This window comes from Mangifera indica, chromosome 5, assembly GCF_011075055.1.
Source record: "Mangifera indica cultivar Alphonso chromosome 5, CATAS_Mindica_2.1, whole genome shotgun sequence".
NCBI classification, from domain to species: domain Eukaryota; kingdom Viridiplantae; phylum Streptophyta; class Magnoliopsida; order Sapindales; family Anacardiaceae; genus Mangifera; species Mangifera indica.
Window position 1 is genome coordinate 13,552,241 of NC_058141.1, and position 17,025 is coordinate 13,569,265.

At 34.5% G+C, this 17,025-nt stretch overlaps 2 protein-coding genes and 1 pseudogene across 5 annotated transcripts; 1 reads left to right on the forward strand and 2 right to left on the reverse strand.

Moving 5' to 3' along the window:
* Positions 1–520: 520 nt before the first annotated feature.
* LOC123217425 (exosome complex component RRP42) lies at positions 521–3,384 on the reverse strand. Of its 4 annotated transcripts, none has more exons than XM_044638458.1 (8): positions 3,036–3,384; positions 2,787–2,913; positions 2,612–2,668; positions 2,377–2,469; positions 1,627–1,705; positions 1,336–1,460; positions 1,065–1,208; positions 521–992 (listed from the first exon to the last, which is right to left on the reverse strand). In XM_044638458.1, the coding sequence occupies exons 2-8, from the start codon at positions 2,910–2,912 to the stop codon at positions 753–755; spliced, it is 864 nt and encodes a 287-aa protein (XP_044494393.1). In that variant the 5' UTR covers position 2,913; positions 3,036–3,384; the 3' UTR covers positions 521–752. The 4 variants fall into 4 exon arrangements, with proteins under 4 accessions (XP_044494393.1, XP_044494392.1, XP_044494391.1 ...); XM_044638457.1 differs by having other exon boundaries at positions 3,016–3,384; XM_044638456.1 differs by having other exon boundaries at positions 3,050–3,382.
* A 110-nt stretch (positions 3,385–3,494) lies between these two features.
* Positions 3,495–8,794, forward strand: LOC123217427 (annotated as a pseudogene).
* Positions 3,542–13,327, reverse strand: LOC123217426 (transcriptional regulator STERILE APETALA-like). The gene is made up of 4 exons (XM_044638461.1): positions 13,051–13,327; positions 8,640–10,264; positions 8,370–8,371; positions 3,542–3,554 (listed from the first exon to the last, which is right to left on the reverse strand). Exons 1-2 carry the CDS (start codon positions 13,294–13,296, stop codon positions 9,149–9,151), a joined length of 1,362 nt encoding a protein of 453 aa, XP_044494396.1. The 5' UTR covers positions 13,297–13,327; the 3' UTR covers positions 3,542–3,554; positions 8,370–8,371; positions 8,640–9,148.
* Between the last annotated feature and the right edge of the window lie 3,698 nt (positions 13,328–17,025).

Genomic DNA, 17,025 nt, shown 5'->3' on the forward strand with positions numbered 1-17,025 from the left:
TTTTATTTTGTTGTATGAATAGAGTCTTCGTTGTGATACTATCCAGATTTTGTTGTTCAATAAATATATTGTTGGAGGAACTCTTTAAGTAATTTCTGTAGGTGGATTGTTTAGTTTATAATTCTATGTTTATTTCTGCACACATTCTTGAAGATACAAAATATGTCTAGCTGCTGTTTACTTGTATACTCCTGTTGCCTAGCTGGGCTATTGATTTTCCTAAATTGAGAGATTTCCTACATTTATTTTTAAAGTAATAGTACATATACATATAAATATAAATTTATGTAAGTTTATGTTTACAAACTTACTCATACAACCTTACGTTACCCATTTACAAATTGTCATAGTTTGTTATTTTCATAAAGATTAAAACCATGCTGGGGTTTTTGCTCGTCTAATGCTCATCTACAACATCATCTCGAGTTACTTTAATTCCTTTGTCGAACCGGTTTAGTTAAAGTAATATAAATACAATAATCATCTTAAATACATAATTTGTAAAACTGTAGAAAAGCAATTGAGGAGGGGGAAACTTGAAATTGTTTTTCGATTATAAGCCATTACTTCCGTAATCTATTATGAAAATCATAACGTTAATCTTTCTGAAATAAATCTCACATGGTCTCCCCGTTAGTAATTGATTAAAAATGGCCATATTTTACCATCCACATTCTAATCATCAAATTTTACCGAGACCGGTCAAGTTTATGTCAATTAATTTCAACATCTGGGAAACATATAGGAGTGCATCATGATTCATCTTCATCAGCTTCAGCAGCAGATATCTCAGAGTCCAGTTTGTCCATTAGCTGCCTGCTTGCAAAATTAGCAACAGATACCATGTCAAGAATAACACTTGGATCTAAGCCCACGCCTCCTCGTTTGGTCATCCCACAAATGTGCCCCTGCCTATCAACAGAAATAGAAACTGCCGAGCTCATTTGTGATTCCTCTTCTGATGTAGCGTCTACTATATAGTGTTTACCCACCTACAAAAGAGAAGGCCAAACAGTGTGATGATTTACCATTTTGCAAAAGATGCAATACTGAAGAAGCAGCACCTTTGTTAATGTAACTATGACTGGAACTCCAGATGTGTCAAACTGCAGAAATTCCTCATCACTTATGTCAATCTCTGGTTGATCATCATTTGATGCATCGGCTGCAACATTGACTCTTGGGATGGCTGTATTGCTCAATGCAGCCTTTGGAATAGTAAGATAATAAATTAGTATTATGTAATAAGTAGAATAATCGCAAGTACTAAAGAATAGAACATTTCCATTGCCAATGTAAAAAAAGAATATGCGCAGACATATGTAAAAAGGCTACCTTAATGGCAGCACCAAGAGCATCTAGGATATTTCCATCTGCACTAATAACTAGACCATCAATATAAAGATCCCAACAAACTTTTCCTTCCACAATTACTAGAGATGAGAGGTCTATTCCAGCTCCTGAAATATATTAAACAGCAAGCAATAGATTTAAGAATATATTATTCAATGGTATATTGTTACATGTCAAAAGAGTGAAACAAATGTAGTTGAGAATTTCAGAAAAAGCAGAAGGATTTGTACTGAGAGAAACTATAATTGCCATTCTTGTTCTATTCATACAGACCTGCTCCATTTTTACCACCCAAGAGACAACGCTGAAGAGTGCCTGAGAGTTCTACTGACAGATCTTCACCCCCTCTGCCCTGTGTAAAGCCAGTTAACTTATAAACAATGATATAAATATTGAGAGGACATGAAAACAGTTCAAAGAATCACAATGAATAGTTAACCACGCACAGCTGGTTAAGATTATGAATATGATTAAGGCAACAATACACAACATAAGTTCAAAATTCATCTGACACCATTGTGCTAGAGCATGAACAAACCAAGAATTTAATCAGAATAAAAAATTTAAATCATAGTATAACCCTAAAAAATTTTCACAAAAAATACATTTAAATCAAAATCTTTTATCTGTAGTATTCCATTTACTCCATTTACATTTGTCTGTGATAGTTTTTCATATTTTTAACAGCCCTGATCGATAACTCTATAATGTTCAATTTTGGTTTCAACCTACAAAACCCAAGTAACTTTCCAGATTTTGTATCTTGGGTGATGTCTTTCGGAATGACACTAATGTATAAACAACGAGCTAATGTGGAAAATGAATTGGATTAGCTATGTAGGAAGCTACATCATTTGAGATAGACAAAAAAAAAATTGGATGCTGTTAGGATATGCAAGATCACTCTTCTTGTTTTATAAAAGAGAAAGATGAGAAACTATAATATAATTAAAAAAGTTAGTATTTGTGTTTGGTATGTTTAAAATTTGTAAAAAGAAAGGAGGTGCAATTAAAGTATCCAACCTCAAACATTGGGGCAGCAGTTGGGCTGCAATCAACAAATATAGCAACCTTGCCTTTGTCAGGTTGCACCGAGCTTGGCTTTCCAAGTTCAGCCTGTAGTTAAATACAAATGGCAAATTTCAAAAGATACAATTACTAATGCTTAACACAGATACAATAAACCACTGATACATTAAAAAAATATATAATGGATATGTTCAACGCTTTTCACTTTGACTTTAGGCCAAAAAAGTACCTTGACACTAGCAATAACATCCGTCGCCCCTAACCTTACTCTTGCGGAGCCATTTGCCTGTCATGACAAAATGTAAATTATCAAGCTCAAAAAAAAAAAAAAATAATAATAATAAATAATAAATAAATAAAAGAAAAATCGAAACAAGAAATGACACATTGATGAAATCATGAACCTGAGGAATGACACCGGTTTCAACATAAATGGGTCTGAAAGTAAGCCTCTTGCGACCATCAGAGCGGAGGTCTTGCGCAATTCCGCCTTTAATAAATTCCTTTTCTCCCTCAGAAAGACCCACCATTCTATACATATTTTAGCAGAAGTTCAGTCCATTTAAGCATTTTCACAGGCAGGTGGTAAGCATTAACCAAAAAAAAAAAAAACAAAATAAGGAAAATACAAACATATCAAATGAGAAGAAGACCGTTTCACACTCACGTATGAAATCAACGCAGGGATTCTAAGATTAACTAGCTGTACTTCTTCACCAATCAATTGCTGCACGCAGAGATTTTGAGGAATATGAGGTAACTATACGGCTTTTTTAATAACTCAAACTGCTACTCCTTCCCGCCTTTTACAATATAAATACCACGTTAACCATTCGTAGCCGTTCAGAAGTTAAGGGCGGGCACCGATCAGCGGCTAACCTATAAAACTTAAAAACGCAAGGGCGGAAATATAGGGTTATTATCCCTCACGGTCACCTCCCGTACTGACGTCTGCTATCTAACACCCACAAGTTTAAAATAATACCCCACCTCCCCCTCTGATTTGATAAATTGTCTCAAAATTCCCATCTCAACCATTTATTAACAAATCCATTAAGTGTTATTACTTATTTACCCTTGTTCAGTTCATGGATTCTGCTTAGAGAAGGTGGAGACGGGAGATTTGGGAGAATTTCCAAAATATGTGAAGAAATGGAGGGTGGTATCAACGCCTAACGTACAAAGTTTTAAAATTGAGAAAAGTAAACCGGCAAGAAGGAGCCAAACACAATCAAACAAAATTCACTTGCATTCGAAAAAAGAAAAACCTTGAACCTCGACTCAACCTCCTCTCAGAAACTTCAAGTACGAATATACTTTCATGTCGTTTTTTTTTTCAGTGGTACAACTGTTTGTGATTTTTCCGTGTTTTTGTTTCTAATTTTTGTATTTTTGGAAGCAGGTGATTTGGATCGTTAGGGTGGTCTCGTGCAGTGTTCCATTCTGCTGATGATGATCGAAAATTTAAAACCAAAAGTATATATAACTTTTTTTCATTTTTCATTTAATATATATATATAAAATCTTACTACAATTACTAAGAATTTAAGTTAGTAGCTTTCTGAGAAAGCAAAGGATTACGGGATTTGTTGTTTTTTTAATGTATGTGCTTAATTTTTGTTGATAATTTTAGACAATTTAGGATGGTGTATTGAATTTGTTTACGAATGGTAGCCTTTGATTATTTGTTAGTATTGTACTCTCTCATTCAGTTTTTCACTGTCTGCCTGATTGTTATCCAGAAACAGATACTTGTATATGTTTATTGTGCTTCAACACGTTGTTGTAATATTAAGGAGAATGATAACGTGGATGGAGGAAAGATTAAATGACACGTCCATCAGGAGCTACTTGTTGTATAACGCTTTAAGTACTGCAATGTATGTCGGGTCTCACGCTTGCAGAATATTGTTATTAAATTCATAATTGCATAGATTTATTGTTATGTAGTTTTTAAAAGAAGTTAGGAATTTTAGAGCATTGTTGTGGTCTTTTGATCTTCAAATTGACCAGCTTGAAGTGTGTATAAATGTTATAAAATCCAACTGTTGGTTGTTCACTTTGATTCTTCTGAAAAAGGTTTTTGGATGGTGCAATAGATATAAATTTTGCATTGATAAGAGGATGATACTTTGTTTTTACCAATGATGTTATCTTTTTTAGACAGTAAATTTGATGTCCCATAGCTTTTGTCTGATCTGTTTTGCAGCTTATCATATATTGTTTATGTACATTCTTTAACATTTTGTCTGCTGTGTCCTCGTAGTCTGTTCCTTCCTCTTTAGCTCAGTTAACAGAAGGGGTTCTATGGTAATAAAATTATCTATAATCGTAATGTAATTATCAAAGTCCTAGTTTTCTCTGGTTGTAAGAATCTAGTGACTGTTGTATTTATAGATCTTGCTCATTTCATTCATTTCCATTGACTCTATATCTCTTACCGTGTCATAGTTCAAACTAGTGACCATCACACGGTAGTAATGATAGTAATGTCCTTCATGTATTCTGGCCGTAGGACATGTCTTGTGTAATGGAAATAGCGGAGAAGAGCTCCTTGCCATGGTGAAGTCAGGAAAGGTTTGTTCTATGTTGATTTTTTCTTTGGAGATTATACTCATTAAAGTTCATCTGTGAAGGCTTTTCTTCTTCATAGGACTCTGGGTTATTTCCTTTTATGTTTATTGCTTTGTATCAATACCTAATGAAAAGCCATAAGATGCATTTATTACATATTTACTTGGTAAGAAGATGCTGGATTTGAATTTCCTCTTTTAACAGGACTTACAACTGTTGGTGATGTTACACAGAATGAAGAGTCTACATTCTCTCCTAGAGTGAAGTATAACTACTTTCATTCTAGATCCACTGTTTCGATTTGCTTACTTCTTTTAATGTGTTTAATCAGATCTGAGACATTGAAAAAAGAAGATCATTCTCATCAGTCCTCCTCTAGTGTGACTATCGGTACTTTTAATCAATACTAATTTTGTCAAATCTTTTGTCTGTTGGACTTTCTGTTTCATTTTTTTGCTGGGTGAATATCTGATTGATAAAGTGCATGCATTAACGTGCTTTTCTCATTTTTATCAGAGGTAGGCTCCTGTATGAATTCAAGTAGTAGCAACTGTCAAATACAATTAAGAAGGTCTCAAACATACTCCAAATAAAGGACAGCATTAAAGCAAAAGGTATGCTTTGCCAATTTATGTTGTACTCTAAAAGACATCAATTTGGGCTGCATTCACGGTGTAAAAACTCTTAGGTTGCTTAGCTATGTGTCTTTACATTTGACTGATATACATCATAAAATCTTAGTGCGACTGGCTTTGTTTGTAGGAAGCATTCATGGTGTAAAAACTCTTAGCTTTTTCTCTAATATCGGCCTGCCACAAAGTATTTGTTCCCGATGTTTACAAATACATGTGATGGTGTTAATATTATTAGTGCCCAGGATTTTATTGTTCCAAGGTGTTGTGGACTTGAAATAATTGTTTTAGTCGATCTAAGATAGGATTTGGGTTGATATCTATCACAGGTTGTTTACTTGAAAAATGAGAGGGGTAATTTGAAGCTTTTGTTATTTAATCATTTTAATCAGTTGATGAAGAAGACTTTAGGCTTGATATATAATTATACAATAAAACTATGTGTACCCACTTTGGGTACACAAATGTATACACATTTATATGTGTTATCATGTGATTGGATGATTTTGAATTAAGAATAAAACAATAACCAATCATATGATGACACATATGAATGTGTATATATTTGTGTACCCAAAGTGGGTACACATAGTATTGCTCATAATTATATACATAGATTTTTTTTCCTTTTCTGTTTTTCAGAACCTCAGTCAGACAGAAGCATTGGAGGGAAAAAAACCTAGAGTTGCAGGGGATGAGAGGCCTTCTATGACAGAATTCAGTGGCTATAAGTTCAAAAGGCAGGAATTTGAAGCTGAGAATGATAATGATGCAGAGCAATTATTGGCAGATATGGAGTTTGAGGAACTGATGCTGATTGCTGAGTGTGAATTGAAACTGAGAGTGCTGCATATTAACTCAAAAAGGCAGCTATGTAGTTACCTGGATATGCATCTTTTTACATGAGATACAATGGCTGTTCAGGGAGCAGCCTACCTTATACCTAACCCAGAAATAGAACAATTTAGATTTAGAAAGAAAAAATGAAATCTATCTATTAGGTTCCGACTTGACATTAGATCTGTAAGTAGTTCTAAAGACTAAATTTACCATCCTACAAATTTTGAAACCACATATTTGTGGATTTAGAATCTCTGTACTCTTGGAGCTTCCATGAGTCTTAATGTGAAAGTCAAGTATGGTAGTGGATTTAAGTCACCAACCACATTTCTTTTATATTGCTTTTTTGTCACTGTTCTAGACCAAATCTTGGAGATTTATTTGGTTGAATTACCAACTTAAATGTTTTAGATACACTAGATGTAAGGTGTAATAGCAGGTTGCAATTATTTATATTTTAGCTGGTCTGTGTGATATTGTTAACCTTGTTTTACAGTTTTAAAACTAAAGAAGTGTTTATAGTAGTGCAATTTAGTGTAAAGTTTTACTCTTGATTAGTTTGTGATATCTCACCAAAGTAAGGGAAAAAAATTCATCGAATTTATGGCTATTTGAACACTGTTTCCAAGTTAGTGATAATATAATTTTCTTGTTCAGTTATTATTCTGTCATAGTCTTAATGCATTTGGGAACTTCTTGATAGGTTAAATGAGAGGAAGCGTAGAAAGGACTTCATACTGGAAAAAAATTTGTTATACATCAACCCTTTTGAGAAGGATCTTTCACCTGAAGAGAAGGATATATATCAGTGGTTTAAAGTCTTTATGTGGTTTCATTCTAAAAAAGATCAAGAGGAGTTTCTCAGGACCACTAACGAAGAACATTGAATTGTCAAAAGAATATAAGACCTTCAGGTTCGCTTGTACCTCGTTATCTAAGGGTAATGAGTTGTTAAACTTATATGAAGTTCCTTTTTCCTATGAATAGTGTTGATCTCGACAAAGTTACCTTCTATAAGAAGTGAGCTATACTAAAGTTAAAATAAATTACAATCACTTGGGTTTTGTTCCTGAGATTTTTTTATATGGGACAAAATAGGATATGAAGCCATTATCTCTTTACTCTCTCCCATTAACATGTATATCTGTAATTAGCATTTAAACATTGGGCTCAATCTTGATTATAGCAAAAATAGCGTTTACTTTTTCTTTCTTTCTCTTCTATTTTTTTTTTTAATGAAGAAGAATTTTGGATCCTTAATTATCTAAGCAATCTTTCCAATTGAAGCTTTCTTTTGTTGGACATTAAGCATTTATAGTGGCTTCAAAACCTGAAGCTCATCTACTAACCCATGCATAATCATAATTTTGTACGGAATGGAATAAGATCATTGAATTCACATTAAATATTTTTTTGCAGGATGCGCTAACTGCTGGTTGTCATACCTCTGCTGAGGCAAATAACTTCCTCGAGCAGAAGAGAAAGAAGCTGAAGAAAATGCCCAGAGAGTGAAGGAAAGTAGCCAGGCAGGTCAAACGGAAAAAGTATTGCAGAGACCAATTAGTCTCAAGGGTGAAGTTGATATCCACCCCCCTGAAGTTGTAATTGGATCCACGGCTAGTCGGCTTTACTGCCTTTTGAGTTTTGGAAATGTTTCTTCCTCAACGATAACACGCTCCTTAGATGACTGGGACGACTCTGGTTTCCTAGGCGCCAATTCACTGTATGAATCTGTGAGAAGTTATGTTCCTAATTTCCAACTTATTTGCATACTCACCTTGTTAGTTAAATTTAATTATCTGATGATATCACCATCGGTTCAAGTTAATTTTGGAGAACTACAAATCATATGAAAGCACCGGCGTTTAAGTTCTACAGAAGCAGTCTTTTACTGCGAGTGTGCGTGAAGTTATATATTGTGATGTCCCATACAGGAAAAACAGCTTTGTGGTGAGGTAAGTAAGAAGACTAACTACACACTACTTAAAGACGTTGGAGATCTTGTCAGTGGAGATAATGAGATGCCAAGGTTGAAGCAAAGCAAGCATAGTGGAAAGAGAATGTGATACGCTAGTGAAAAAGGTACACTAAAAAAATGTATATTTTCTTATTGGAAAGGAAAATAGGCCATAGCCATAGCTTTGAAGCGTGTTTGGAGCATTCAGTAGTCATTCTGTTCGTGAAGAAAAATAGGGTGCAGTAGTTTTTGACAGTGCCCCAGACCTATGGCTGAAATTGCAGTGCCTTTACAGCTCACGTAAAAAGTGCAGGTAGTTCAGAAATTTCTCATTTAATTAGTCAAAGTACAGTTTGCGTGAGGTACTACACAAACTTACTGAGAATAATATTTATTCCTTTTTGACTCATTCTATTGTTAAAAGAAACAAGTTAATAATAAGCAAGCAGGTAGAAAACATCACGTGAAGAGAAAGGTGGGTCAAACTAGTAATTGTGATGGGAACTGTACAATTCTTCAACAAATAAACGAAACCAGTTCCCTAGATACTCAGTCAAAACACCTTTATCAAATCAATTTCATAATTAAATACTAATACTAATTCTTTTCTAAATTAAAAGTACGATATCTCTAGTGAGACAAAGTTAATCCCTCCTGACCCAGATTCTCTTTTATTATTTTCTTTTCTTTTTCCAACTTCATACTAAACCAGACCCATACCCATACCCATGCCAATGCCGATGCCCATATCCCTACCTCTCACCTACTGAGCTCCGAAATCCCACAAGTGTATATTCGTCTCACTTGACGCTGCCACGTGTCTATCATCTCCCACAAAAGCGTTCACTTCTCCTATTCGCTCCCTAAGCCTGTACAAATACTCTCCTTCCTCTAGTTCCCATACCCTTACCACACCCCCTACGCACATTAGCGCGTATCCTAAGTTCATACAACCCATTACGTTTCTTTGACCACTCCTTGCGCTAAACCTACGCACTTCCTCTAACGTGTCTACCCTGACTACTCTAGCTAACCCACGACCATCCACTACAATATACGCCTCACTGTTAACGTCAACCGAGGTGACAATTACCCCTCTCGGGTACTCTTGATCACTCAATATCACCCCTTGGTTTCTTAAATCGAAAACCATGACACGTGAACTCGTGCATGCCACAGCTGAATCCTGAGTCGTCACTCTCACTCGTCCTACGAACTCAGTGAACTCAGCCAACATTCTCCAACCCATCACTGTGTTTTGATCGGTCAAATCGCCACCAACAAATGTGAGTTCTTCAGTTTGACCGTTCCAGATGTGGAACGCCCGTCCCGCTAGCCCTGCATACAACCCCACCCAGTACCTTTCGCAGCCCGTGAAGTCTACCAGCACCCCGTCTTCCATCACCCTACCAAAGTGAGCCCTACGTGGCGGATTCGCCACGTCATTTATATTCGCCACGTGGATGTCTCCATCCAGCGTGGCGAATACTAGTTGGGCGTCCGTGATGATTATGCCTGACACAGCACGCGAGAACCGGCCTAAGATATCGCGATGGCCGGGCCGGAAGGTGCTGACGTGGAGACGAGTAGCCAGCGAGAACAGACGAACTGTTCCATCAGCAAACCCACATGCCAAGTAAAGGTCAGAGAGCGTGAGGCAACGACACGTCAGTCCATCCGGGCTATCCACGTCAGACGGGTCGAAGTGAAGAATAGTGTGGGTATATCCACCCGTTCGAAAATTATTCATCGTGCGATGACGATAGATGTACTCATCTCTCCATGTTGCATGCATGAGATGGGTCCGGCCCCATATGTGTCGAGTTAGGCGGCGCCATAGGAGATCAGAACGAGAGACAGCACGCCACGTGGAACATACCTGCATGTAAATTTATCCATGAAAATTGATATAGATATAGGTTAGTTGGTACTAATTAAGAAAGAGCGTCTAAATAGGCTTTGTTTATATGTTCCAAGTAGAAAAAAAGGAGTTAAACATGAGATTGAAATATGGATGTTAACTAAATGAAGACCTACTTTACTTTAAATGTGAGAAACTGGAAGCAGTGGCAGACTGGAGAGACTAGACACTACAGAGAACCGAGAAAAGACGAAAGAGAAGGAGGGGGAGAGAGAGAGAGAGAGAGATGTCAGTGTGAGAAAAGAAATTAAAAAAATAATGATGAAACAGGAGAGAAGGTGATGCGACTTGTGTTGTCTTGTAGCATAGACTTGCAGTGAATAACACCATCATTGTACATCCTATTATCAGGGAGACTGTGACAGCTCTATCTCATTTCTTTTTCATTTAAATATATTTTAATATTTTATAAAAATATTATATGATATATAAATTAGTATTGCTATTATTATCATTCACTCGAATTCATGTTATAAGATAAGGTACAAACAAGTACAAAAACCATATCTTATATAAACAGTACATTAAAAAAGAGAATATGATGTTCTTCCTCTCCTTATGCCAAAAAGGCAGGTCCTGGTCCCAATTCTGTTTCCTCAGGGAAGCAAATGTTATAGGGCATAGTTGAAGAGCAACTATACTACTGATATATTTTTTTTTTTTTGGGACAAGAATAGAACAAGGACAAAGACTCCTATAGCTAGCTAGCTGTGGTCCATATAGACTGTTTCTTTTTTATCGGGTTTCATATAATGATTCAAAATCTGTTTTATATATTATAACGTAGCATACGCCTTAGAAGAAACAACAACAAAAACAAGCGTGCTTTTCTATCTCTCTCTTTCATTTCCAAGAAAGAGTTGGCAAAGACCTGTCTCGTTAAAAGCAGAGAATCTAGTTCTATTACCCTCACCAACTACTTTTTTTCTGCCTTGCTTTGACTCCCTTCTCTCTTCTTTGTACTTCCACTTCCAACATCTCTACTTCCCCCTCTCTCTATATATATACAGACACGCACTAATACTTTATTAATATTCATTTTATTGTTGTAATGCTGTCCTCTAGTGCATATATATTTATATATATAAACGACTAGAGAGCATAAAATATATATATATATATACACACACATATACACAAAGGAAGTGTACAGTAATAGTATTGGAGACAGAAGATAAAGACAAGAAAGAAGTCACCCAGTGAGGCTCTGGGCGGGCTACTGCAATGAGAAGAGGTTAACAGTAAAATGACAAGGAGACATGAGGTTATAGTGGCAGCATTGGGCTCCATGTGCTTTTTGGCATTGCACATGCTGCCTTTTGACTGAACAATCAACTACTGAGATCTCATGGATTACAAATTAGAATGTCCCGAGAAAGCGACCTCAAGACCGAACACACACATAGAGAGACATTTTTTTTTTAAATAATTATATATATAAATCCAACCCTCTTTTTATTACTTTCACCTTCACTACCACTGCATGCTTCTTCTTCTTATAATGTTTTTTAACCTTTTTATTTTATAATCTAACACTACTTTTTCATTTATCAAAACATTCATTATTTGAATATGATTATACTGGGAATTGTTCTAAAGTAATACTGTTCCTTATCTATTACTATTACTGCTACTTATTCTCTAAAATAAACCCAATAAATTTATAAAAAAAAACTATGTTTTTTTTTGAATATTTTTTGACCTAGTTTCACTGCTCCTCTACGTTTACACAAGCCTTCTTTTCAATAAAGCCTGCATTAATTACATTAAAAAATTAATTCTTCAAAAACTTTAGAATTAGAGGGGTCATTCATTGCATGGAATAGCAGCTAGCATGAAGTAATGCAGGCGTAAATATACTTTGAAAAGAAGCAGAAGTTCCTTGTAATTAATGCTAACCATTCATAGAAATGTAAACCTAACGTGAACAAAGTAAGACGTACAACCGAGTCTTTACTTAAATTGTGTTGTATGCTATACGCTTGCTTGCCAAAACAGCGAAGCTAAAATAGGCTTCAAGGGTGTCTATCTGCATTTCTAGTGCAGGAAAAGAAAATTATTCCACTAATGGGATTTTTTATTATATCCAATCGGGAGAGAAAGCTAAGAAAGTTGAGTCAAAAAGTTGGAGATTTTAGAGCCTTATAAAGATCATGCCGAGAAAGGGGAAAGACAGATTTGAATCCAAAAGACTCCTTTTCCTCTAGTTATAAAAGGGATCCAAAATCCAAATATAGGCATTTTTAGAGTGATGAAAAGGAAGGCAAACTAACATTTGCAAGATTAAACTACCCCTTCTGAAAGTAACATAAATTTTGTTAGAAATGGACCCAAAAAAAAGCAACCACTGTCTTCCAAAGGCAAATTTCTCCTTGGATGCCCGTATTTATATATTTTCAAGACATTAACGATACCAGTAAACAGATTGCGTTATATCCCTTCTCTGATAAAATCCATTATCTGAATTTTCGTGTTTTTTAAATAATAATAAAAAAGCTTTACTGTAAAGTCATAAACATGTTGAGTAGAGCAAGATTTTGTCCATTTCCTAAATGATATCCAATGGCTAACTAGTATAGCGGTTCCTTTGTCTGCTACTGCTACTACAACTATGTGATTAAGAAAGAAACATCAAAATTATCGCTAACCCAAAGAAAATCTGACTCAATAATAATGAATCATTCAATGTTCTACCCATAACACAAAACATATGCAAGAGAAGAGAACAACATATAGCAACATACCCGAAAGACATTGGTAAGAGCAGTAGCTGCTGCGAGACGACCAATATTGCGAGAAGCATCAATGGCCACATGGGCTGCCAGAGCCTCCACAAATGGCTCAGGCCAGATTTCACCAATGCCACGTTGACGAGACGATGAAGGCCCTTCGAAATCACCCCCTCTTCTTGCACCCTGATAACCTCCACCACCACCATTGCCATTGCCATCTCCTGAAGAAGATGATGAAGAAGAAGAAGAAGATGACATTAGTTAATAACAGGTGAAGGAAGCTATAAAGGAGAAGCAAGAAATGGGCTACAAAGAAGCAAGGACAAAAAGGTGAAGATAAAGACACAAGTGAGGGACCCAAAACAGGTGTGTTTGGGATTCTTGGAGATATATATGGCACAAAGAGACTTTAATTATTAATTAATGTGTTATAATACAAAATATATTAAAAAATATAACATTTATGAGGGTTTTTGTTTTTCTCGTAGAGGAGTTTTTCCCGCCCTGCAAAGACGGCGGGTAAAGTCAGTTCCAGGTTCAATGTGAGAGACTCCTGAGTTTTTTGTTTAGCCATCATGTATTTCAGCTTCTTTTCAACATTCATCTCCCCGTGGTCCAACGAAATGTTTTCCATATCAAATTTTAACACCATATAAACGACGTTCTTGTTAGAAAAAAATTACTCTTGAACTTCGTACTCAAATGGGTTCAATATTTTTGTTTCATATATATATGGATGATACATGAAATGGCCAAAGGGAGTTAAGAGGAAAACGTGTTGAATAAATGAAGCGTGAAGACGGTGTCCCTCATGTTTGTGCCCCAATTAGAGTGCATTATATGATTCGTGATGATGATTAGATTAGACTTGCACAGTTTACGTAAAATCTATGGAGAAAAAAAAAAGTACTGATAGACGCTGCTTTAGATGGAGTTAGTAGGATATGAGTGACCATAAATACCGACAAAGCCATACACTGCGGAGGAAATTAAGAGATATTGAGCAAATGATTTTCCAGTTTCATGGCTACTATCAAAAGAGATCAGCCATGTAGGAAGGATGGACCCATCAGTGGATTTGAAGAACCTTTGGCTTAATTTTATATATATGTCATCATGTGTATATGTCTCATCTCTGTTTACATAGGTAGGTAGGTAGCTTAATTAAATTATACTGAATCTGGCTATTCAATCGATGATGATGCAGGTGGATCAAAGTTGTGCAATATAAGTGTTCAAAGTCTTGTCCTTTTTTAAAGTTGCATCTTCATTCAATTCACCAGGAAGAAGAAGAAGGGGAATGTTAGTATAACTTCGCATTCAACTACACCTTCAGCCCCCATCTCTATTTAGTAGCGTTGGTTGTTACATCAGCGACAAATCTCCCCGGTTCTTGCTTGGTCCTACCATCCCTTGTTCCTTTTATAACGAATATAAGGCCAAATTAATTTTCTTGAGTTAATTTTTAACCTTTAAGTTTAAAAAATCTTTTTTTCACCCAAATGTTAAATTTGTTAAAAAATATCAGTTAATTTTTTTTTAATAAAAATTATTGAATTGACAAAAACATCATTAAACTACACCTTACCCCGAAACTTCATTATAGTTTATATAAATTTCAATTTAAAATTTAATAACCATTGTCAATATTCATAGTTAGTAATATTCAGAATTAAACTGACTGGTATAATTCTCAATTAGAGAAGAAGTTGTAAAGGTAAAGTAAAAATAGGGAAAAAATGAAAAAAGTATTTAAATTTAAAATATAATTTATTTATATTTTTAAAAGTGTCATTAATATTGACTTATTATAATATTTGATTAAAATAATATAAATATATTTTAAGTATTAAAATTAAAAAGCCGACTTTGATAAATACGTGGGAATCTTTTTTTCCAACTTAAAAAGATGAAAATTGTTGTTTCGTCAAACCTTAGGTGGGAAATGTATTCGGTCTTAATTTAAATACTAGCTAACAAATGTGTTTAAATTCATCCATGCAGTCATTATCATCCTCATTCAATGGAGGCAGGGTTGAATTCAAGTTTGATTTGATTTGTATATAATAAATCTTGAGTTTAAGTTTGGACTCGTCGAGCTCATTGTAACTAAACTCAAACTCGGATTGAGTTAAGTTCGACTCATTTTGATTGCAAACTTTTTAATTAGTCCGTTATTAAAATAATGTTATTTTGTATTAAAATTTTTAACTTGTAAACTCGAGCTTGAAAATGTTGGCTCAAACTTGTTTAAGACAGACTTATTTCGGATTCGTTCAAATCAAATTTGAACAAACTCAGTTCAAATTCAATCCTAAATAGAGGTTTAATTTAAAATAAGTTCGATTTGAATCTAACCCTAAATGGAGATTTAATTCAAACCATGTATATATAAAGCTCAATTTCATGTTTAAATTGCATGATAATTATCCTTTTATTAAAACTAAAAACAAGAAATTAAGTATATGGCGCCAGTGACCGACTGCTTGCTAAATAGATCCCGCAACTCGGGGTGAAACTTTTTCTAGCCCAGTTCGACAAAGCAGGTCCAGAAGTAAACATTCTTGCTCAATTCAACAATGAGGATTCAGAATCTCAACAGAACAGAATTATATGCATGCTTCATTATATAAAATTTTTACCCATGTGCGCTCAAACTTCTCTTTCGTCACTCACAAAAGTAACGTTAGAGAAACAACTAGTTATACGAAGTCGTATCATCTAATTGCATGATAGTCTGACATACAAAGCAAAATATTACAATCGAAAATAGTGAGAAGAGTTAGACCCGACAGATTCAACCATACTATATCTACCATCTCTCTAACATCAGCTCTATTATAATCTAAGTTGTATTCATACTCTCTCTGGCCTATTACCCTAATGAGATCATGACCACTTCTTGCCAATTCAATATTATCCACTTTCCACATCAGCAGAATTAGACTGATGGTCTAATCTCATTATTCTATTAGGATTTAATACATTCAATTGTTTAATTACATATAACCCCATGGGTTATCCCATTAATGGTTTTACAGAGGCAAAAGTGAAAATTCTAAACACCACTAAAGCATTAGTGAAATAATTTTAAGGTGCACGATTTAAATTTTATATTGAAAAGTATGAATAATTAATATGAGGTTTATATGATTTTGTATTCTTCTATCTTAATAACAAGTTCTTAAAGTATAGTTTTTTTGATATTCATATTATTTGGTATCAGAACTATCACTATATTTTCTGATTACAATCATGTATCATGGGTGATGATATTGATATTGTAGTTGGAGTGTAGTGATATGATATAATTATAAGTATAAAATATGAGATTTAGATCTTATATTAAAAAGTATGAATAATTAATATTGAGTTTATATAATTTTAAACTCTTTCATCTTAACAATTAATTTTTAAAGTATAGTTGACCTAATATTTATATTAGTAAGCTTACTAAATCATTTTAAAAATATTTTGTTCATTATTTTTTTTTCTAGTTTCTTGAATTACATACATCTATAATTGAATGCACTTACCGTTCAGTGCAAATTAGAAAGAGGCATCAGTTTATACTGTAATTAGTCAAAAGCCTTGACCCTTTTCCTAATTTGCTGCTAACTTTAACTTTCGACTTCCAAGACGATGTAGTAATCCTCAAATTAATGACCTACCTCACTTTTCCGAACATTAAATTCTACCTCTAATTACACTGTCCTTATGCACGGTTGAGGCTTCAATTATGTACACTTATCTCTTGTTCTATCATATATATATATATATATATATATATATACTACATAAATACCTACACTAGAATAATTCTTCCTTCACTCCCTGGTCCCACTCGAACTAGAATGTTTTACCTAAGAGTTTAAGTTTAATGTTTCATTGGTGTGTCGTTTGAAAAACAAAATCATTAGGTGCCACAATGATGTTGAATGAGTAAAATTAAAATACTATTAGGATAATATTATTAAAAATTTTAAC

Coding starts and splice junctions, on each gene's coding strand:
- LOC123217425 (XM_044638458.1), bottom strand. CDS start 2,912: ATGGTGGGTCTTTCTGAGGGAGAAAAGGAATTTATTAAAGGCGGAATT. Junction 2,669..2,786: donor AAACCGGTGTCATTCCTCAG/GTTCATGATTTC, acceptor TTGTCATGACAG/GCAAATGGCTCCGCAAGAGT. Junction 1,706..2,376: donor CTGCTGCCCCAATGTTTGAG/GTTGGATACTTT, acceptor GGCTTTACACAG/GGCAGAGGGGGTGAAGATCT.
- LOC123217426 (XM_044638461.1), bottom strand. CDS start 13,296: ATGTCATCTTCTTCTTCTTCTTCATCATCTTCTTCAGGAGATGGCAAT. Junction 10,265..13,050: donor CTCTTACCAATGTCTTTCGG/GTATGTTGCTAT, acceptor ATTTACATGCAG/GTATGTTCCACGTGGCGTGC.